The sequence below is a fragment of the Ovis aries genome, chromosome 12 (genome assembly GCF_016772045.2).
Source record: "Ovis aries strain OAR_USU_Benz2616 breed Rambouillet chromosome 12, ARS-UI_Ramb_v3.0, whole genome shotgun sequence".
Taxonomy (NCBI): Eukaryota; Metazoa; Chordata; class Mammalia; order Artiodactyla; family Bovidae; genus Ovis; species Ovis aries.
In genome coordinates, this window is record NC_056065.1 from 68400511 (window position 1) to 68424833 (window position 24323).

General features: G+C 41.5%; 1 protein-coding gene across 2 annotated transcripts in view; it reads right to left on the reverse strand.

Annotated features, from left to right (window-relative positions):
- Positions 1 to 706: 706 nt before the first annotated feature.
- CENPF (centromere protein F) overlaps positions 707 to 24323 on the reverse strand; it is a 63353-nt gene continuing 39736 nt past the window's right edge. For both annotated transcript variants that reach the window (XM_012187749.5, XM_027975964.3), the window contains 8 exons: positions 20022 to 23309; positions 18648 to 18800; positions 14288 to 14464; positions 13736 to 13897; positions 11334 to 11496; positions 7361 to 7837; positions 4747 to 4925; positions 707 to 1678 (listed from right to left, as the gene is read on the reverse strand). In XM_012187749.5, the coding sequence (XP_012043139.3) occupies positions 1475 to 1678; positions 4747 to 4925; positions 7361 to 7837; positions 11334 to 11496; positions 13736 to 13897; positions 14288 to 14464; positions 18648 to 18800; positions 20022 to 23309 (4803 nt within the window). In that variant the 3' untranslated portion in view covers positions 707 to 1474. The remainder of the gene's footprint in view (positions 1679 to 4746; positions 4926 to 7360; positions 7838 to 11333; positions 11497 to 13735; positions 13898 to 14287; positions 14465 to 18647; positions 18801 to 20021; positions 23310 to 24323) is intronic.

Consider the following 24323-nt stretch of genomic DNA (forward strand, 5'->3'; position numbering starts at 1 on the left):
AATAAAGTTGATGGCCTGGTATTAGTAATGTCTCCTCTGGGCCATGCCCTTGAGCACATGGCAGCCTTGGGATGACTTTTGATAAGGATATTGCACCAGACCACAACACCGAGCAACTGAAAAAACAGGAGGAAAGACAGGATATCACTTTCAGCAGATGAATACTAAGCAGCTTCATATTATTGAAGCATTATCCAGCAATACAGGCCACCTAGCTAAGGACAATTTTAAAATGTAAATGTCAGTATTTGTCAAAGTTTATACATAAATCTGAACTGAAAGTCAACAGCAAATTATCTTTTACTAGTTCATGTCCTGGAAAACTTCTTTACCCTGGTTCGAGGACACAAGGACTTATTCCAGAGTTCTTGGAATTGATATGGCTCAGAATGCCTGCATATTTACAAAACTTTGTCATCCATAAATGAGCTGGAAAATACCACATACTTGTAACCTTGTTGATGAGATTTAACGAGTACACACAATGTGCTAGGCACTGGCTGAACGTATTATATGCCTACATAATCTTCATGACCCACATTCCAAACCATGTCTTTTTAATATAACTGAATGTGTTTTCTAAATGTAGTAGTACCATTTGTTAAAACATTTTTACTTTTATAAGAGGCTGTTGAAGTTAGCAAGAAATGGTACCAAAGTTCATAACATATTTATATTTAGAAATCATTTGTACGTAAAACAAAGGTGAATTGAATTTTTTATTGGAAAAAATGCCATATTTTATAGATCACCATTTATGAGAATCCTACCAAAACACTACAACAAACTGGCCTTGAAGAGAAACAGCACAATGACAGAAAACTCAAAATACTATACCTTTGAGGAGCCTGCAACCAGGCTAATCGAAAATCAACATACAACGCCCACCACACCACACCACACACAAATATGAACAGGTTACATAAGTAAGCCGAGATTTAGAACACACACTGGAAGAGGGGACACACCCACACATGTATCTGCGTGCATGTTTTCCTGAAAAACATGTAACAGGGTTTCCTTCATTTTACTCAACTCAAAGGAATTCTTGATCTAAAATTATTCCATGTCTAACATTATACAAAAGAAATGTCATAAAGCAAAAGTTTACATTTTCCTGGGAGCTGTCCATTGCAAGCAAAAAAAATGTTACTTGCATTTTTTAGTGTAAAATCCACATAAAAACAGGAGTTGTAATATAGTGCTTGCCATTTAAGTGTAACATTGCCAAAATGCTTTATACAGGACTATTTTACATTACAGAAGAGGAATATCAATGTAGCGGTAATCAGTGCTTCCAAACTTTTCTAATTCTTCTACGGGGGGATCTAAATAGTCAATATATTTCTGTTCAAAAGGAGTTGTTTTCTTCCCTCTGGTACAGTGCTTGCTGATGAATAAAGACAAGCGCAGTCACACTGCTTTCTGTTCAACAACTGCCACCTTCCAGGAGTCCTGACACACACGGGCTCTTCTACTGGACCCTACAGTTCTCACTGCCCTTGGACTGCAGGCTGGCTTCTGGGCTGGGGGCGTGGTGGCCTCGCTTGGCTCTCAGGCCCTCCCTGGGGCTGCCCGCTGGACTTCTCTCAGGAAGATTACTGATGGAGAGAGATCTGGCAGTGGGATCTCGGAAGGTAGTGCCTGAATCCACTGGGCTCTGCTGAGAAACCTTGACCTGCAACACAAGTATGACAGAGGTCTAAAATCACACTCGCATTTCTACAACATGGAAAATAAAGTACTTATTTAGGTCATCACATTTGAAGTGCAATTCTTCTTCTAGGAGTTGTACACGGTTTGACTATTTCTTCTTCTCTGAAAACAGGCCCCCACCTAAACAGAGAAGCTAGAGAAAAGGGTCAGACACCACCTCTGATGAGCCACCTTGCAAAGCTTTCCTTGACATGTCTAATGACCAGACACTCGTTCTGAAGACCACTGTGACCTTCTCAGATCAGAAGGTAAGCTCTCTGAGGGCAAAGACTATGTCCTCTTTACCTTTGCATCCACAGTGCCCAGAATATGCTTGACTAATGGCAAACATTCAATATTTGTATAAGAACCCAAACCAGCTTCCATTTATCTTACTTGATCCTCTATCATTCAAATAAACGTGTACCAGTGAGTCATAACAATTGCATAAGGTGGAAGCTTTATTTACAACATTTAAAAGACCTAGAGCCTCTTCCTCACATAATAACATTTTCATCATTCTCCTTCCATTTAAAGTCCAGAAAAAAAGTAAGTTCCCTTTCCAATGTCCTGCCTTTTAAGAGAAAGGGGGATCTCAAAAAATGTGAGACTTTAAGTAGATGAGAGGGTAATGCATTACCAGGTAACGCAACACTGGTAGTGTTGAGATTTTTTGAGGTTTCTATAGTAGTGAGAAAAAATACGGGGTCAGGAGACAGAAAGAGCAAGACAGATGAAATATAGAAAAATGTCACAACCAAAGTGAAAGGGCAAGAGTAGACGGTTCAGGTAGGAAGATCTTTAACAGAAAAAGAGGAAGGACCCTTAACCAGGGTGATACGTGTTCAGTACCAACTCTGAGAAGCACCTATGTGACAGGCCACTCCCTGCCCAACCACCTGCCCGGGACCGCCTTCTGAAGCAGAAGAAGAAAGGATGGAAATTATCTCCCTGTGCATATTCTTTCCATAGGAAGTGTGTGGTTTTAAAAGGCAACTAAATACTTTTCATTACAGAAAACATAGTAAATCTGGCCAACAGATCAGATCCCTAGAAAGGTTGCCTCTACCTCAGATGATGTGCGGGACACTTAAAAGGAGTGGCCTTGAAGGATCAGGACTTAATGGAAAATTACTGTCCATGGAAATTTGAAGGAAAAAAATAAGAGTTTTACTGGCACTCTTTTCTTTCCTTTTTTTTTTTTAAAGTAGAAAGTGATACAGAAGACAGACACTTCCCTTGAACCCATGAGCTGCAGGAGAATCAAACCTTTAGTTGCACCCATTAAAAAACAGAGGAGGTGGGGAGAGAGGCTGCACTGGGGAAAGAGAATCTGAGCTAGTAACACTCCTTCTGAAACCCAACAGAATAGCCAAAGTTCACCCTTGGGCCTCCCCTTCCGGACTCAATCTCTTGATTCTGAATTGAGGTAACTGTAGTTGGTAATCAGAGTTTTAACTTTGGATTTGATCCTCATGTTGGTTAGTTAGCCTCAGACTTATCCGTAACTAGATGAGGTCAGACTTCCCAGGTATTTAACCTATTAAGTGCACCATACCCTAACTGTCTTACAAACCGTGTCCGCAGCCACAGTGGGGAGACGGCGGGTATGCAAATAGCTCATTGGAAAAGGAACTCATAAGTAGGAAAAATGGTTAAGATCCCACTGAACTGCTGACAGGCCCTGTGGTGATGACCTCACAATCACCTCGTACAGTTAGTGGACGGCCCTCTGGAGCTAACTCCCAGAGACAAAGCAGAGACTGATCCTCACCTATTCTGCATCTTACCCATGTTCCCCTTCAAACTTGTCAGCTGTCACTAACAGTTCTGTTAAATAATCTAGGAAATCTCTCAACACTCAGCCAGTGACTTCAGGCAAAGATTCATAATCTGAAGTTTCTAAGCAACCGTTTTAGCAAAGGATAACTTGCTGTCTCTTTTTTCAAACTGAATGATGAAATATGCTCAGCAGATGAGGCAAGAATTTTATAAAGTGACTCAGAAAATGTTGAGTTACATTAAAAATCAATAGGCTGGGTTTTGAAGGCTTGCATCTAATCATGAGTCCCCTATAACCTCCTTTCAAGAGGAACCACCCGCCATTCATGTGCACAAGTGCACAAAATTGCTTAGCAATTCATAACCACTGGCGCCTGCTGCAGCCTATAGCTCCTGCACTCGCAAGTCTGCAGGAAACCATGGTTACTGCTCTGTCCCCAGCAGACGTGACAGCAGTGTGGAAAGCAGGCCCCCTAGCGTGCAAAGCTCTCTTAGAAAGTAAGTTCAAACTCCACGTGAAAACTGCTTTACCATCAGTACCTCATAAAAGAAGGAAACGTGACCCCTATGGTAATCTTATGAGGTGATTTCCTGCACACCTTTAAACATCTACCATTGCAATCACTTCAGGACATTAACAGCTCCATTAATTCAGAAGATATCTGTATTAGATATGAGGACACAAGTAAATTGTTAACATAATCAGCGACATCACAGAAGGGATACTGGAAAGAGCCAAAGACTTCACTTCAGGAATTAGGTTGCAGTTGATAGCTTTGGTCAAGTCTGGAAGCTTCACTCTTTAAAGGCACTAGTTACTTTATGGAAAAGAAACTCTTATGGTCCCTGGAGAGTTAGGACCTACTCCAGTATACTTCAGTGTTTTATGGCTACCAACATTTAAAAGTTAACTCCAAATGTGAGTGAGTGAGTGAGTAAGAAAGAAAAATGGAGAAAGGTAGGTTGGAGGTGGGAGGACTGATGGGGAAGGGAAAGAAATATGCACAAAATAGCAGAATATTTCTAATTGCAAGTCTCGAAGGGTCAGACACGACTGAGCGACTCTGATGGGAAATGGTGGTGTCAGAGCAGAGCTCCAAGGGTGTGTTAGCAAGTTTTGGGCAGAACCACGGAAGGACACGGCACAGGCAGTGGTCTTTGCTTGTTTACAGGAGCTCCTGAGTCAGCCAGTGCAATGGCAAAGCCTTGCCCAGATGCCACTCTCATTTCCTGGATTTCACACAGTCGATATATGTTCACAGAGCTTACCTTTTGTGATCTGCTGCCACCAGCTGTTGGTTTGGAGGTCTCGGTGAGATTTTCTTTGTCGAGACTTAGCGGGGATGCTGCTAACTTCTGGGCAGCAAGGCGGGGGCTGGTCCTGGTTGCCATGGTTGTCCTCCGCAGGATGTATGGGCTAGTCTTTCCGGTTGGGATATCGGCAAACCCTAAGGGCACAAAACTGATTGTCAGCACTGCTGGCTGCAATTCCATCAGCCTCTCCAGTGGGAGTGATATTCACAAGTGACATTCATGAGTGAGCAAGGATAAGGGTGACTCCAAAACCACTTCCTCCTTGCCGCAGTGGACAGTGGACCCATTTTATTCATAATTACCCTGGAAGGCAGCAAACAGTAAATCCCTAACAGGTTTTTTTTTTTTTTTTTTCTTATTAGAAACATAAGAAACAACATGGGGAAAAGGGAGGTGGGGGCGGAAATAATATTAAAGAGAAAGAAGTTCTTCCTGCTTCTACTAAGAACAAACCAGCAGGCCTTCCTGTTAGACGGATTGGAGGGGAAAATATGGGGGGTAAAATGGAAAGAGACAGGCAAAAGAAAAGGCCTGCTCCCGTGGAAAGGGGGAAAATGTGAAGTCACAACAGCTACTTGCAGTGACTACTCTCACGTTGAAAGACTGGATGGGAGGAAAGTCTGGATCTTGCTAAGAGCGATTTCCCTCGGTATCATCTGCCCCCATAGAGGGAACTGATGCAACTCGTGATGACCAAGAGGAGAACAGCAATCCCAAGGACACTAAAAGAAAGCATGTCACACAGGCTCGGAACAGCTTTAAAGTAACTACAGTAACTACAAGAGCTGTGTTTTTGCTTTGTTTTTAACCCTTTACCTACAAATAAAAAACAGTAATGAAAAAGAGCAAGCAAACTATTTGGAGGTTAGATTTCCTAAGGGTTAGAATTACTCAGAATAGTGCCTCTCAAACCATCTATGGCAAAAAAAAAAAAAAAAAAAAAAATTTCTTTTTTTTTACCCCCAAATCATTTCCCAGAATTTTTTCTTTTTAATTGTGGTATAGTTGATTGACGGTATTATATTAGTTTCAGGTGTACAACACAGTGATTCACAATTTTTAAAGGTTATATTCCATTTTAGTTGTTATAAAATATTGGCTACATTACTGGCTCTATTCACTATGCTGAATGATATATCCTTGTAGCCTATTTATTTCAAACATAGTAGGTCTGTACCTCTTAGTCTCCTGCACCCATCTTGCCCCTCCCCCAGTCCTCTCTCCACTGGTAACCATTAGTTTTCTATATCCCAGAATTCATTTTTAAAAATAAATTGTTACTGGAGTATAGCTGCTTTACAATGCTGTGTTAATCTCTAGTGTACAGCAAAGTGAATCAGCTATACGTATACACATAACCCCTCTTTTTGGAACTGCATTTCCGTTTAGGCCACCACAGAGCACTCAACAGAGCTCCCTGCGCTATACAGTGCATGCCGGTTTAGTCAATTAGCTGTGTCTGGCTCTTGGTGACCCTTTGGACCGTAGCCCACCAGGCTCCTCAGTCCATGGGATTTCCCAGGCAAGAATATAGAGTGGGTTTCCATGCCCTCCTCCAGGGTATCTTCCCAATCCAGGAGTCGGATGCTGGTCTCCTGCATTGGTAGGCGGATTCTTTATTTATCATTCTTAAAGACTATCATTTACTCTTTATCACCTGGGAAGCCCATGCTATACAGTAGGTTCTCATTAGTTACCTATTTTATACATAGGATCAACAATGTCATATGTCAATATATATATATATGTCAGTCCTCATCTCCCAAATCATCCTGCCTCCCCACTTTTCCTCTTGCTGTCCATGTTTGTTCTCTACTTGTGTCTCTATTTCAGCTCTATAAATAAGATCATCTATAGCAATTTTTTCAGATCCCACATATACGCATTAATATATGATATTTGTTTTTCTCTAGTTCTACAGAAAGAGGGGTGGGGAGCAATTTCTCATCTGCTGTGGAATGATACTTTTATATAATACAATGAGTATAATAAAAACGGATTATGTGCTTGGATATTGCAAACAGCAAAATAGCAAATGGCTATGAAAATTTTAAACTCTAACTCATGATTTCTATACATTGTTTTGGTCATGGGCCAGTAACAAACATTCCTAGACTGGCCCCAGTCTCTGGGCTACACGTTGAGGAACACTGGGGTTAAAAAAAAAAAAAAAAACAAACGTGGTAAGCAGCTGCAGCCAGGAGCCAGCATCAGGGCCCATCCCTCCACTCCCCTACTACCTGGGCCGCACAACACTAAAGGTGGGAAACTTGAAGGGTTATCTTTGATTTGGGGATTTTTCAGCACAGAAATATCAAATTCCAAACAGTTTTCTGACAGTCATTTTTCAAATCTCCTAGTAGTTTTTGTACTGTGACATAAGTAATTAGACCTGTCCTTCTCTCACAACAGAAAAGAAAGTATATACCTTTCCAATTTAACAGTGGACTATTGCTTCTGAAGATTAACTAGGACCATGGTGTAATAATCCCCAAATACAAATGCCTTTTTTCTTTTTGTATGTGAATTTCTTTAAAAGAACACAAATACTTTTAAAATTATGTCATACCTTTCTTTACAACTTCTGGAAGCCCCTCTGGCTCAAATTCAGCATCTTCTGCATCCTCTGGAGGGTGAGTACCACTTTTGATGGCTTTCCTGCTTTTTTTGGAAAATGTCTCTGGTGTAGAGGGTGTGGTTTCTCCCCCATCTTCCCGAATCCCACTGGACCTTTGCCTTTTGCCTGAAGATTTATTTTGGCCAGATGGTAACTTCTTTTCAGTGGCAGAAGGGACTGGGGATGGTCCTGGAGCAACCGAATTCACCAAAGGAGAACTCCGAAGATTAAGTTTAGATTGTTGTGAACTCAAACGAGCAACTTGTGTTTCTAACATCTCTTTGGCTTTCTCTAACTTCTCATGGCTTATAAGCAGGGAACAGTATTTATCCAGGTATTCGTCTGCCTCCTTGGTTTTTTCTTCAAGGGATTCTTTCAGTTCTTTCATTTCAGTTATTAATTCATCGACATTAGCATCTACAACGGTATCTGTCAAAAGTAAAATGACAAGTTATTTGTAACATGACACTTCTCTAGTTAACACTGGGCATCATCAAGCAGATAACCTTGATTTTTTTTATTTTGGAGGAATGGGGGAAAATGTAGCTACAGATGTTCTTATATTTCAAACAGCTCTTATTTGGAAGGGATTGTATGAAGATACATATTCTAGTGAGTTACATACTTATTGTTGTTTACTCACTAAGCCATGCCCGATTCTTTTGAGACCCCACAGACTGTAGCCCACCAGGCTACTCTGTCCATGGGATTTCCTAGGCAAGAATACTGGAGTGGGTTGCCATTTCCTTCTCCAGGGATTGAACCCACGTATCCTCCTTGGCGGGCAGATTCTTTACTACTTTGCAGGCAGAGTCTTCAGTCAACAGGGGAACGCACATACTTACTGGGATAGTTTAAATATAACCCAACAATATCTCAAACTAGTATTTCAGCCAATCCATCAAACCACCTTGTAGTTATACTACCTAAAATGAATTAATTTATTACACTCTGTATATTCCTCTGTCCATTCTTTCTATTTTAAGTGAATGAACAGTAAAAGTCGACAGAGAATACAAAGTTACTGTTGTAAAGGCTTTGGGAGGCAGTTCAGTTGCTCAGTCGTGTCTTACTCTTTGTGACCCCATGGACTGCAACACGCCAGGCCTCCCTGTCCATCACCAACTCCCAGAGTTTACTCAAACTCATATCCCTTGAGTCCGTGATGCTATCTAACCATCTCATCCTCTGTCATCCCCTTCTACTCCTGCCCTCAATCTTTCCCAGCATCAGGGTCTTATCTAATAAGTCAGCCCTTCCATCAGGTGGCCAAAGTACTGGCGTTTCAGCTTCAGCATCAGTCCTTCCAATGAATATTCAAGACTGATTTTCTTTAGGTTGGATCTCCTTGCAGGCCAAGGGACTCTCAAGAGTCTTCTCCAACACCACAGTTTAACAAGCATCAATTCTTCAGTGCTCAGCTTTCTTTATAGTCGAACTCTCACATCCATACATGACTACTAGAAAAACCATAGCCTTGACTAGATGGACCTTTGTTGGCAAAGTGATGTCTCTGTTTTTTAATATGCTGTCTAGGTTGGTCACAACTTTGCTTCCGAGGAGTGTCTTTTAATGTCATGGCTGCAGTCACCATCTGCAGTGATTTTTAGCCCTGAAATTAAAGTCTGTCACTGTTTCCACTGTTTCCCCATCTATTCGCCATGAAGTGATGAGACCAGATGCCACGATCTTAGTTTTCTGAATGTTGAATTTTCAGCCAACTTTTTCACTCTTATCTTTCACTTTCATCAAGAGGTTCTTTAGTTCTTCTTCACTTTCTGCCATAAGGGTGGTGTCATCTGCATATCTGAGGTTACTGATATTTCTCCCTTGATTCCAGTTTGTGCTTTACCCAGTCGAGCATTTCTCATGATGTACTCTGCATATAAGTTAAACAAGCAGGTTGACAATATTCAGCCTTGATGTACTCCTTTCCTGATCCCTTAGGATTATACAGAGGAAGTGACAAATAGATTCAAGGGATTAGATCTGATAGACAGAGTGTCTGAAGAACTATGGATGGAGGTTCATGACATAGTACAGGAGGCAGTGATCAAGACCATTTCCAAGAAAAAGAAATGCAAAAAGGCATAATGGTTGTCTGAGGAGGCCTTACAAATAGCTGTGAAAAGAAGAGAAGCGAAAGGCAAAGGAGAAAAGGAATGAGATACCCATTGGAATGCAGAGTCCCAAAGAATAGCAAGGAGAGATAAGAAACCCTTCCTCAGTGATCAATGCAAAGAAATAGAGGAAAACAGAATGGGAAAGACTAGAGATATCTTCAAGAAAATCAGAGATACCAAGGAAACATTTCATGCAAAGATGGGCACAATAAAGGACAGAAATGGTATAGACCTAACAAAAGCAGAAGATATTAAGAAGAGGTGGCAAGAATACATAGAAGAGCTACACAAAAAAGATCTTCATGACCCAGATAATCACAATGGTGTGATCACTCACCTAGAGCCAGACATCCTAGAATGCAAAGTCAAGTGGGCCTTAGGAAGCATCACTACAAACAAAGCTGGTGGAGGTGATGCAATTCCAGTTGAGCTATTTCAAATCCTAAAAGATGATGCTGTGAAAGTGCTGCACTCAATATGCCAGCAAATATGGAAAACTGAGCAGTGGCTACAGGACTGGAAAAGGTCAGTTTTCACTCCAATCCAAAAGAAAGGCAATGCCAAAGAATGCTCAAACTACCAGACAATTGCACTCATCTCACATGCTAGCAAAGTGATGCTCAAAATTCTCCAAGCCAGGCAGGCTTCAACAGAATGTGAACTGAGAACTTCCAGATGTTCAAACTGGTTCTAGAAAAGGCAGAGGTACCAGAGATCAAATTGACAACATCTGTTGGATCATCAAAAAAGCAAGAGAGTTCCAGAAAAACATCTATTTCTGCTTTACTGAATATGCCAAAGCCCTGTGTGGATCACAACAAACTGGAAAATTCTGAAAGAGATGGGAATACCAGACCACCTACCCTGCCTCCTGAGAAATCTGTATCCAGGTCAGGAAGCAGCCGTTAGAACTGGACATGGAACAACAGACTGGTTCCAAATCGGGAAAGGAATACATCAAGGCTGTATATTGGGATACAAGCAGGGGCCAGTGAAAAGACAAGTCCAAAGAAACGCTGAAAAGTGCATGGAGGCAATGGAGGATCTGACGGACAAGTGTTTGAAGGACACTACATGGAAAGATGTCTCAGTCACTTGTAGCCGCCTGGTTGGCATTGATTCCATCCTTGAAGCCCCAGTCCATTCTGCCTACTCTTCTCAGCAGGGAAGACTGTTGACCCCTCACCCCTGCCAAGCTATGTATGGTCCAGAAGAGCCATACGTACTATATTTGCCGTCATCTATCCATACAGAAAAAGCATTCCACTCTAGGGGTGTGTGTGTGGAGAAACGAGACAAAAAGCGTTGTTACTACTGTTTCATTCTACCTACACACCCAAAAATATAGTCCCCAACCTATTTAGTAGAGCCAAGGACAACTAGAATCATCTGTTTGTAAATTCCCAGTGCCAGCTCAGAGGCCAGTCTTCCTTTAATGTAGGAACTAGGTAATGGACATCCACATGAATAACTCTTCTTGGAAAGGCTCATTAGCAAACGGGGCTGCCAGGTTTTTGAACGTTTGATAGAACAGAAGGTGCAGTCATTCTATTTTTTAAATGCAGGCTTCATTCTGAATCCCATTAATGACCCCAGCCCGTGCACAAAATTCAGAAATTGGGAAACGGTTCACCGCTCAATCTCGGCGTGCCGCCACAAAACAGAGCGCTGACCACGCTTCCTGCGCAGACACACCAGTGTGACGTCACTAGTCGGCGCCAGTCAGGGCCTGTCGATGTGTATGTGACGTCACTAGTAGGCGCCAGTCAGAGCTTGTCTATGTGGGCCCGGCTAGCACCCACCTGCTCTCTGTTTCTCCTGTGCAGCTTCAAGATGAGACAGTTCTTTCTGCAACATCACCTTTTCCTCTTCCAGCTGTTTACAGGATTTCATCAACAACTTTATTTTACTCTGGGCACGATCGTTTTCCTTCTTCAATTTATCTGCATGTTTTAGATTTTCCATCTACAAAATGAAAGCAATTCCACTTAAAAACCTTGAATTGCTTTTCGTGAGCATATGGAAAAATAATAATGAGATAAAATTAAGAATCATATGCTGTAAGTTTAAGAACAAGACAAAACATCTAAAGATGCATAAAACAATTCCTCGTCTCTGTTCAGTGTCCTAAGTCCCCCCAATAAACACTGTCTTTGTCACTGCCTTTCTTAAGATAATGCCCTACTAAGTAGCCCAATATATCTGTGTTTACCCAACAGGAATCACACCCGGGAGGTAGGGGCAGGGGTCCATGGACCTACTCTAGGTGGGCCGAACACTCCAGATGAGAGGATTGTGTCCCATTTGCGATTCTGTGCTGTTGCACAGTTTCAATGCCTGAGATGACATTTGCTGAGTCACACCAGATGAAGGCCAGAGATGTGGCTCACAACACTAATTTAAAGCCAAATGATATTATGGTTTATAACATAAATTTAAATGTTATAGTACCTCAAACAAAAAGTGAACAGAATGGTGGGAGAATTATGTCATCAAGCACTTCTTAGTAGTACATGTTCATAGTTCCTTAAGCACAATTGCAAAATCAAAAAAACAAGTTCTGAAAATGATTTACAGGCAAAACTTGACCTGAACAGATATAAAGGAATTTACAGTCTTTATTTATCCCACCTTGTGAAAATATTCATACATTTTGCTATAAAACTATGAATTTGATTAAAGTATCACCCAGACTTTGATAGGATATTATGTGATCTGTGGCTTATGCATTACATTATCTAATATCTAAGAAATACAGAATTCTAAAACAATCTAGCTCTAAGAGTTTCTGATAAGAGATCATAAACATACAAAGGCAGACCAAACTATCAAAAAAAGAAAGAAGCAGCTTAGTAGCACATTGATGTTACAAGTAGATTTCCTTCTTTGTACCTTTCACCTTGAAATAATTTCATCAGCAATGTTGCAATAAGTCTGCACTTTCAGAATTTTCTATTTCTGATTCCAAACATAAATGGATCAGAGACAGATTTAATTCAATTTCAACAATGCTTATCAACTTCAATAAAATTATGAGATTTGAATAGACTCAACTAACAGTGTACCATTTTGTACATATATAAATAGACATTCCCCACAGTACAACTGTCAAAGATTTTAAAAAAGGAGAAAGTAAGTAAATTAAAAAGTAGACCTGAAGCTATTTCTTTCTGTTATTAAACCTATTATCTCTCATTTTGTAGCAACAGGACATTATTGATCATTAATGTTATTTTAAACTTAGTTTGTATTTCCTTGGTATATTTCCTTCACTGTGATAATTGTATAAGACTATAAACATAAGAAATCTATACCTAGTTATCTTAACTTTTCTGAAAGATATTTATTTTCCAGGTTCATATTTTACATTCTGGATGGTATTCGTTTTATGCAAAGTATTTGTGGGAATAAAAACAGCCTCCTTCTCCAAGTAGAATTACTATAGGACTTCCTATACTCTAACAATGGAACTGTCCAGGTGGCACAGTGGTAAAGAATCCGCCTGCCAATGCAGGAGACACAAGAAACATGGGCTGGATCTCTGGGTAGGGAAGATCCCCTGGAGTAGGAAACGGCAACCCATTCCAGTATTCTTGCCCAGAAAATTCCATGGACAGAGGAGCCCAGTGGGCTACAGTCCACAGGGTCGCAAAGAGTCAGACATGACTGAGCAACTGAGCCCACACACACAGTCTAACAATACTGAGATTAGGGTTCACCTTTTTTCTAAAGAAAAAAGTTTGATGGTCCCTGCATCGAGAGGAAGAGGAGAACGTATACTTATGTATGGCTGGCCACGTGCTTGGCCCACCTTGAGCCCCAAAGTCATGGAAAAGAAGATTTGGTGGTAGTGAACCTGAAGACCAATCATTAAGACTTTCACCAAATCATTATCTACATCTGGAGGGGCTTGCCGTCATCTGTTATAGGCTTGATCTTCATATCCACTTCCAGAAGTCTCTGACATCCTCTGCTTTGACAGGATTCACTGAGTGATGAATAAAGTCTGCTCAAGCTGTGGAACTGCATGCTCTCCTCTCATTTGTAGAAACAACTCAGCAGACAACTGATGAATGATTTTATTCATCACTACAAAAACCTTTTTCATGAAAATTAAAATGAAAACACTTAATTTCATACCGCTCAAACCACTGTTACATGTATGAGCCATTCTAAGTTATGAAGTAATGATAAGTGTACATACCTTGGTTTTCTTCAATTCTTCTAAAATCTCAGTGGTCGCTTTCAAAGAATTATTGAGTTCTTCTTTACTGGACTTTAAGAGGTCTATCTCCACCTTCTGTGAGCTGAGACATTCCTCTTTAGAAGTCAGTTTCTCTCGATATGTCTGGATTTCCATTTCATGCTAGGGCAGAAAAATGTTACTTTAGCCAGGAGGCTCAAGTAAAAACATCATAAGGGAAACAAACAGAAAAGAAAACTGCTATTCCAAAGTGAAGTGAGCTCGCTCAGTCGTGTCCGACTCTTTGCGACCCCATGGACTGTAGCCCACCAGGCTCTTCCAAGACCATGGTTTTTCGAACTCTCTCCAAGATGGAAATGTATTTTTTAAAAACTCAAGGCATAAAATAAGACACGTGCAAATAACTGGGGGAAAGAAAGGGAAGTTAATAGAACGAGACCATTCAAAAAATTGTGAAGCATAACAACACTGGCTTCCTTGCAAAAAATGCCTCATCACCACCATCGACACATACTCTTCAGCTTGCCCAGTCACCAGACCACCCATTTTTACCTGTTTGTTTGTATCCAGAAGCAAAGCCTGATGTTTGTTTTCAGCTTCCTGAAGCCGTAGCTGATATTCAGCTATTTCTCCTCTCATTTTCCCTTGTTCTTCCATATGGTCTTTGTGTACACAATCCAAACTCTTCTTCAATTCACTATTTTCTAGCATGAGCTCATTCAGTTGACCCTAATTAGAAAAACAATAAAATTATGGGAAGATAATTAAGAACCTGGACATATATATTTAGGAACACTGAGCATAGAAGGGAAAAAAATCATTTACAGGCAAGACAAAATCTATATAAAATTAGTGCTATAATTCTTAGCAATGTACAGTTGATGTTCTATAGCCACAGATTAAACATCCACAAATTTAGCCAACTACAAAACAAAAATATTCCATACCCCCTCCCCCAAAATTCCAGACAGTTCCAAAAAGTCAAACTTGAATTTTCTGTGTACCAGGAATTTTCCACACAGCATTTACACTGTAATTACATATTCTAGTGAGTTACTTATTGTTGTTGTTTAGTCGCTCAGTCCTGTACAATTCTTTTCAACCCAATGGACTGGGGCCCACCAGGTTCCTCTGTCCATGAGGACTCTCCAGGCAAGAATACTGGAGTGGGTTGCTCTGGAAGATACAGAGGATTTTCCCAACACAGGTATCGAACCCAGGTCTCCCACACTGCAGGTGGATTCTTTACTGTCTGAGCCACCAGGGAAGTCCAAGAATACTGAAGTGAATAGCCTATCTCTTCTCCAGGGGATCTTCCCGAACCAGGGTCTCCTGCATTGCAGGCAAGAGTATTTACAACTATTTACATAGTATTAGCTATTTTAAGTAATCCAGTATGGGCTTCCCAGGCGGCTCAGTGGTAAAGAATCCACCTGCCAATGCAGACACAGAAGACTTGGGTTCGATCCCTGGGTCGGGAAGATCCCCTGGAAGAGGAAATGGCAACCCACTGCAGTATTCCCAAGGATAGAGAAGCCTGGCGGGCTACTGTCCATGGAGTTGCAGAGTCGGACATGACTTAGCAACTGAGCACATGCAGACTTGAAGCATACGGGAGGATGTGTGTAGGTTAGATGCAAACACTATGCCATTTTATATGAGGGACTTGAACTTCTGTGAATTTTGGAATCTGGAGGGCCTAGAACCCATCTCCTGTGGATACAGAGGGATGACTTAATCCACTTTAAATGGCGACTTCACCTCCAGGGGCAATTTCCTTTGTTCCAACCCCAGGTCACCTCCACAAGGAACACGGGATCTCTGAAACCTCAACTTTACAACTAAGACACCCTGGACCAAACCTTCCTTGGCTCCTTTGGCTTCTCACTTTTTTAAGTACTTCTATTACAGTAATTTCTTGACCTCATCAACAGGACCACCAACACCTTTACACTCAAGCCCCTCCAGGCTTGTGTTTCCTTCCTTGGCCAGCTTAGGTGCATCTTCTGTCACTTTAAGAATTTCCTTCCACATGCTCCCCACTCCTCTGCCCCTCTCTCCCTTCACGGTGCAGGACTAGCAAAACTGCAGCCCTAGAGGCATCTGGCTTCTCTGTGCATGATCCCAAATAGCTGTTCCTACATGTGTTTATATACATGCTGTGTCCACTTTCTCATCAACCACTCCTCAACCCACTCCCACTCCTTTTATCCCAGCTGCTCCTGAAACAGCATCAAGCCCCATGTTACAGACCCCATCCTTTAGCTCTCATCTCTTTCAACCTCTGAGCAGAATCTGATGCTGCTGACCACTCCTTCAGTCCCAAGACAGCCTCCACTCGTGCCTTCAGGAACAGGATACTCTCCTGGTTTGCCTCCTCTTGTCTTCTCAGTTTCTTTGCTGGCTCTTTCTCCTGTCTCACCCTACGTGCTGGGGGTCACCTGGGCTGGGCCCAGAGCCGCCTCTTCTCCACCTTCTCTTCTCCGTCTGTATTTTCCACCATCCTCATAATTTGTAAACACTACCTATATTGTGAACTAGCCAAATTCATGGAGCTATCCTAAACCTTCCCTTCAATCACCAGCCTCCTGTGTTTTGTCACTTTAGATTGTACCCTAGTTCTTTACCATCTCTTCCTACTGCTCCAACCTTCCTTCGTACTATTTTCCACCTGACTCCAGCCACAATGGCTTCCTTTCAATTTTGAAAATGTCCATAGATGTTTATAATTTCAGAGTTTTGTTCCACCCCCCGCCCCTCCCCCGCTTTTTTGGCTGCTCCACGTCTTCTCAGCACACAGGACCTTCAATCTTCATCACAGCATGCGGGATCTTTAGTTGAGGCACGTGAACTCTTAGTTGCAGCATATGGGACCTAATTCCCTGACCAGGGATTGCACCCAGGCCCCCGGCATTGGGAGCATGGGAGTCTTCGTCACTGGACCACCAGGAAGTCCCTAATTTCAGAGATTTTGTCACACTGCTCTATAGACTCAGAAGGCTCCCTCCTTGGTCGTGTTCTTCACATGGTGACTTCGTGCCTTTTGGATGGCATTCTCAGACCACCTTGTCTAAATTAGGTTGTTCCCTACTCCTATACCCAACTTCCTAAACATTCTGCAGACAGAATCCTGTTTCCTTTATCACACTTAACGGTTGTTTGTTGTTTTGTTTTTTATTTATTTGGCAACACTGGGTCTTCACCACTGCACACAGGCTTTCTCTAGTTGCAGCAAGGGGGAACTACTCTCTAGCTCTGGTGCCCAGACTTCTCACTGCAGCGGTATCTCCTATTGCAGAGCACAGGCTCAGTAGTTGGGTACATGGGCTTAGCTGCCTCAGGGTTTGGGGAATCTCGCCGGACCAGGGATCAAACCAGTGTCCCCTGCAGTGGCAGGCAGATTCTTAACCACTGGACCACCAAGGAAGTCTTATAGCACTCAAAGCGTTTATGATTATTTTATACATTTCCTATGAGCGATTTCCTGTGTCGAGATGGTAAGCTCTGTGAGTGCAGGGACCACTGGGTAGCTATCGTTCACCATTCCGTCCTCTGACCTTAGCAGTGTTTACAGAATGAATAAAGCCACTGCAGACCAACACATACACACGGCCTTCAAGCTGAACACTTGGCTTTTTTTTTTTAGTAGAGCCTATAAATGAAATGCAAGTAACAATATACTAGGGATACTCTCAAACTGCTCAGTTCCAAGCAGATTTCAGCAGGTGCAGGACTCAGATATCATTCATAGGAACTCCTTCCACATAGCATTGCCACAAATCCCATGAACCAACTGCTGAGATTAAATGCCAAAGCTTTTCCACTTTTATTAAATATCATATTTAAAGAAAAGCACAGGGCTTCCCTGGTGGTTCAGTGGTCAGAATCCACCCTGCAATGCAGGGGACATCGGTTCCATCCCTGGTCCAGGAAGATCCTATAAGCCGCACAGCCACTAAGCCCATGTGCCGTAACTACTGAGCTTGGACTCTAGAGCCCATCCTCCACAACAAGAGAAGTCACGGCAGCAAGAAGCCTGAGCGCTGCAACCCCAGACTAGCTCCCGCTCTCCATAACTAGAGAAGGTCCACAGGCAGCAGCAAAGACACAGCAAAGACATCAAGTTAATAATTTTTTAAAAACCTACCTTATTAAAAAACACACACACACACACAAATTTCCCCTTTTCTTATACAGGCTATTCCAAATATCATTGCAACTTTATGTGATTATTCTGTCATAATCCCAATTATATTTTGCTATCCTTTTCTAAGAACTACTTGGGGATGAAGTTGCACACAGACTATATGGATATAGGAATTTTACCCTCTGGCTGCATGGTAGCTGCTACCTAAGGCTCGTTGTTAAGAGATTCAGGAGAAAGCACATGAATCAGCAATGTCTATTATGAGACCAGCAGTGGGAGTGGCAGCCCAAATGCTATAGCTCTGCCACCACCGGCCCTAAAATAGCACCCCAAGACGGCTCCAACTCTACATTTTACTGTGACTCTGTTACACTGTTAGTTCTTTGCAAGATCAGTGCATCTGTCTCTAGCAACACTCTGGCTTGTAATCTGGGGCAGGCCAGGAAAACAGCCTATTGAAAGCTGCATGCAATCCATTTCTGGTATGAGTTAATATAGTCAGAAGGGCTGTCTTCTATGAAAAAGGTATCTGGGCTCCTTGACAGGTATTTTGATGTGTTTGGGGGCCTCTTTGGACTCCTTCAGGGCTCATGACAGTGCTGGATGGCAACGATTACTGCACGTCTGACCGTGACATACCTTTGGGTTACTCTTTTCAAAAGCTAAAAAAAGTTTGATACATCTCAGAAGATCTTACAAAAACAAACAAGGAAACAGTGCACAAGAATTATTAGAGTATAATGAATCTGTCATAGAGAAACTTACTTTGCTGCTCTTTACTTCTTCCAACATTAAATTTAATTCTTCCGTTAGCCTGTTTTTCTCCCCACTAAATTCTTCTTTCAGTTCCACCGTTTTTTGTATCATTGCATGCATTTCCTTCTGAAGCTCAGTTTCCTTCACAGTCATTGTGTTTACCTGAAATTTCATTTTCCATTAGGATCTGCTTATGGTTGTCTGTTTGATCAAATTAATCACTGTGATACAGCATATTCGTGACATTCACATCACTCCAATAATAAAATAAAACCCAGCTAATCCTCCCGTTACTAATCCACTCAACCAATATTCTCAAAACCGACTGATAAGCTTGCCTTTTCTTCTCTGCAAGATTTAACATAAGACAGCAATAAGGAAAGGAATGACAAAGAAAAGATAATATTATCAAATCTTAAAATCCTTCATAGAGGTAATGATTTGAATTAAACATCAGAAAGTATTTACAAGGCAGTGACTTAATCTATCAGACCTTGGATCTCTTATGTATTCTCTAGAGCCATGCTAAAATTCAAGAAACAGGATGATAGTTTGTTAAAACCAGTTAAAGCAGGATTGTTTGTATCCATCCCTACACCAGACTGAAATAGCCTGGTAAAGTCTGTCTACTTGTCTCTACCATAACTGCTACCCTTGCAAGCTATGCAAAAACTTGAAATTCTTGGAAAATATTGAGATATGATTGACTGTATTTTCTGGATAACCTACTTGTCCAATAAAAACTTAATTTGAAGGCATCACTTTCCTAGATCAGTAAGTATAGGGGAAATTTTTAACTTTTCTTTAAAAATTGAGTTTCTTGATGGCAGATCTTCCCTTTCATCATCAGCTAACAAAAGAGGAGACTGCCCAAAGAGAATGGGGCTGAAAGCACCAAATCCCTAGGAGGGACATGTCCTGGGAGCCGCGAGGGTTCTGTTGGTTATATCAGTATCTTTAACAGTTCTTTCTCCTAAAGGCAAAAATGGTAGGGCAGAGGCAAAAGCGATCTCTACTGATTCTGACTAATATGTGTTATACTCTCCGCAGCAGTGGTCCTCAGCTGGGTATGGGTATGCAGCCTACTATTCTGATGTACTACAAGAAATGAACCATACACAACCCAAAGCTTCTTCCCTGTCCAGGTGTCACAGTGAAAACTGGGCCAATCCATAGAAGCACCCCATGGAAGTGTGTGCCAAAGGTAAGACTCACTCACTATTGGAGCCAAATCAATATCCCCCACAGTTGAAGACCCCCAAACTTAAAGCCTTTACAAAGTTTGATCCAATACAGCAAACACTGTCCAGAAGGAAATAGAATTCACACAGTGGTTGCCCCTCCTGACAACAGATTCAAATGTAAAGACATAAAGCCACTTACTTTTTCAACAAAGGACGTTTTTTCCAAATTTGTCAATTCAAGCTCTTTCTCCAGATTCCTGTACGAATTCTGCAGAGCTTCTAAGGTGTCCTGTAAAGCATCATTTTTGGATTGCAGCACCTGAATCTTCTGCTCCAATTCCACCATCAGATTTTCCAGGTCTGCCTTTTGCTTCTTCCAAAGTTGTTGGTCTCCTTCCATCTGGGACAGTTTAGAGACAAGCTGCTCTTGGTCCCGAGTCTGACTTTTTAGTATGCTGATTTCTTCATCCTTTTTCTCTAGTTTCTGTTTGCCATCTTCAACTTTTTGAATGAGGTCATTCACAGAAGACTGCAAAATCATGTAATTACTTTTGGCATCATCAAGGCCCTGCAGCAGCTGAGCCTTCTCATGTTCAAGGGAATCTACCTGACTACTCAGGCTCTGTTCTTTGACCTTCCAGGTCTCTTGGTCATTACCCAAGGCTGCCATTTTCTCGTTTAGCTCTTCTAATTCTTTTTGCAGCATCTCCACTGCAGCTTTAGATTCTTCCTGCATCTGTACTTTTTCTTGCTCTTTTTCCCGCAACATATTTTCAAATGAAGAATTTAATGTTTCTAATTCAGACACTCGACTCTGCTCTTTTTGTAATTCTTTACTCAGATCTTCTTTTTCTGATCTTATATTGACAAGATCTAATTGCAAACCTCTCAGATTTTGGTCCATCTCCTCCATTGTTGTTTTCAGGGTCTCCACTTCTGCTTTGGACTTCTCAGCCTCAAGAGTCACATGCTCTTGGTTTTTTCCTGATAGCTCGAGTTCTCTTTCAAGGTTCTCAACTGTATCCTTAAGGAAATCTGCCTGATGCTGACTTTCCTTCAGTTTTTCTAAGATACAGAGCTGCTGCTTTTTATCAGCATCTAAGCAGACTTTCAACTTTCCAAGGTTATTTCTCAGCTGTTGTACCTCCTCAACTGGGGAGTCCAGACTCTGTTCTTCAACCTTCCAGGTCTCCTGGTCAACATACAAGGCTGCTACTTCCTCACTTAGCTCTTTCAGTTGTGTCTGCAGCATCTCCACTGCAGCTTTAGATTCTTCCTGCATCTGTACTTTTTCTTGCTCTTTTTCTCGCAATAGGTTTTCAAATGAAGAATTTAATGTTTGTAATTCAGACACTCGACTCTGCTCTTTCAGTAATTCTTTAGTCAGATCTTCTTTTTCTGATCTTATATTGACAAGATCTAATTGCAAACCTCTCAGATTTTGGTCCATCTCCTCCGCTGTTGCTTTCAGGGTCTCTACTTCTGCTTTGGACTGCTCAGCCTCAAGAGCTACATGCTCTTGGTTTTCTCCTGATAGCTTGAGTTCTCTTTCAAGGTTCTCAACTGTATCCTTAAGCAAATCTGCCTGATGCTCACTTTCCTTCAGTTTTTCTAGGATATGGAGCTGCTGCTTTTTATCAATGTCCAAGTGGAGTTTCAGCTTTTCAATGTTATTTCTCAGCTGTTGTACCTCCTGGGCAGGAGAGTCCAGACTCTGTTCTTTGACCTTCCAGGTCTCCTGGTCATCACATAAGGCTGCTACTTCCTCACTTAACTCTCTCAATTGTGTTTGCAGCATCTCCACTGCAGCTTTAGATTCTTCTTTCATCTGTATTTTCTCTCGCTCCTTTTCTTCTAATAGGTTTTTCAATGAAGAGAGCAGCGTATCTAACTCAGACGCCTGACCTTGTTTTTCTTGTAGCTGTTTCACAAGATTTTCTTTTTCAGTCCGTATTGTGACAAGATCTGATTCTAAATCTTTCAGGCGTTCAGTCGTCAGTTCTATTTGTGTTTTTAGGGTCTCCACCTCTGCTTTGCAATTCTCAGCATCAAGAATCACCAGCTCCTGGTTTTCTTCTGCCATCTGCAACTCCCTTTCAAGGGTCTCAACCTTGTCCTGAAGCGAGTCATTCCTCCGCTCGCTTGCTTTCAGTTTTTCTGAGACATGGAGCTGCTTCTTTTCATCAGCCTCAATGCGGACCCTGAGTTTCTCAATGCCTTTTCTCAACTGGTGCACTTCCTCTTGCGTGGAGCTCAGCCTCACTGCGACCTCACCCTTCTCCATCAGTGCAGTCTCCAAAGCCTTGGTGATGGCCAGCTTTTCATTCTCCGATTCACTCAGTTTGGTCTGCAGGCTTTCGGATTCCCATACAAGTGAGTCTTTCTCTTTATTCAGTTGTTCAATTTGGTTTTCCAATTCACTTCTTACCAGAGACAGTGCCTGTGAGTCCTTTTCCAAACTCTGAAGCTGCTCTTGGAGATGCAGACACTCACGTTGATGAGATTCAAGCTCCCGTATTTTCTCCTTCATCTTTTCAGACATCTGATCTAGCTCTTGATTTTCTTTTGACAAAGTATCTAACTCTCCACGAAGCTGATCTCTCTCACTTGTGACCACAGAGAGTCCTTCCTCAAGACAGGTTATAACTGTTTGTTTATTTTCATTGTCTTTTTCTAAATATAGTTTCTCTGTTTGAACTGCCTCTAAGCTGGCTTCCGCAGAGAGGGTGTGATGCTCCATGCTATCTTTCTCAGATTGAATCCTCTGTAGTTCATTTTCCACCTGGAGACATTTCTCTCTCCAGTTGTCAGTCACCTTGGCTACATCATCTTCAATATCTTCATGTGGCAATTTGCTTGTGACCATTTCTAAGCTAGGAGTGAGACCTCCTGAACTTTCTTCTCTCTGGTTATGACAAGAAAAGGATGCCAATTTTTCATTTAAATCTAATTTTTCTTTCTTAAGTTCCTCAACTATTTTTTCCAATGCCACACATGCTTCAATCTTGGTAGTTAGTTGTACTTCCAGTAAATGGAATTTTGAATCTAACTCTTTGATTTCATTTAGCAAGTTGTCAACTTTTTGGTCACGTTCCTCTATGCCATGAAGTAATCTCAAATTCTCATTTGATGTCTCTTTTACTTTCAGCTCGAGACTCTGAATGGTTACCTGATTCTCCAGAACATCCCTAGGCACTGAAGCATTAGGCCCAGGAAGGTACAGTTCAGAAATGCACTCTGAACAGCCCTGGGCTGGATCTCCCACTGGGGCCTCAGGGCTGGCTTCTGAGGACTGCTCTCTGGACCATTCTTCTGTAAGTTTGGCTGCACCAGTCTTTGTTATTTTCTCCATCTCTAGACTGAGGTCCTGCTGAACATCTTTTTCACAAACCTGGTGAATCTCATGCTTTGGGGTCCTCTCTTTAGGTTCTGAAGTATATTCTTCTGATTCTCTTATGTCACAGCTATCGTTTCCACCCAGAATAGCCTGTAATTGCAAAATATAATAAGAATGCAGCTTACTTTTCAAGAAGAATCAGAATAAATACGCTTATTATTTTTTTTTGGAAACTAGATACTTGTCTCTGCTAAACACATCTCTTCAAATGGCATACTGCCTACCAGATTCACGTCTCTCCATCCAAATAGTCAACACAATTAAACAAACATTCAGGAAGTGTCCTCCATGTGCAAGGTCCTGGGTATTTATCAAGAAGACAAAGCCTTCAGGTCAGTTTATGCGAACATCATCTAAACTGTGATGTCGTTACATTTCAAAATGTTTTTCCTGTTAGGAATATTCTAAGTAGCCAAATTTGAAATTTTCTTTGGGATTATCAAATAAGAGGCTAACAAATTCCAAACTAAATGGTCAGCTTCCATCTGCAGCATTTATGACACTCTTCAATAAGAGAAGACAGTAAGGCTTCACGACCAGATTTCCAGGTCAAGGACTTAATCACTTAACATTCTTGGATAAACCACATGTTTGAACCTCCCCTTCTCTTATCTGTAAACTGGGGATCTGCTCCTTTGACCACAGTGGCTGTCACCTCTGCACATGCCTCCTGCCACTCTACAGAGGTAGAGGGAGGGAATCAAGTGAGACCCATTGACTGTACACCATTACTAGTTTAGCTGGTAGACTAGAAAAGACAAAGGTATAAATAACTAAACAACTTTTTATCCAACAAAGAAAGAAGTGTCTCAGAATAACTGATATCAAATCATAGATTTGTACCCAAACAAACTGTTAGAAAAGTATTCATAATTATAAAATAAACACTAATATTTAGCTTCATGACTATAACTCTGTAACATTAAAAACAGTCTGAAGAGAGTAAGAGATTGATCACCTTACCATTCCTAAGTGCCAGTTTGAGATTCAATGTGTTTCATTAAATCACAAAGTGAAAATATATAGCCATCCTCAAGAAGATATTCTGACTCCGTAACATGATCTTCTCTAGGAGACTTTAAAAAACATCTGTAGTAATGTCCA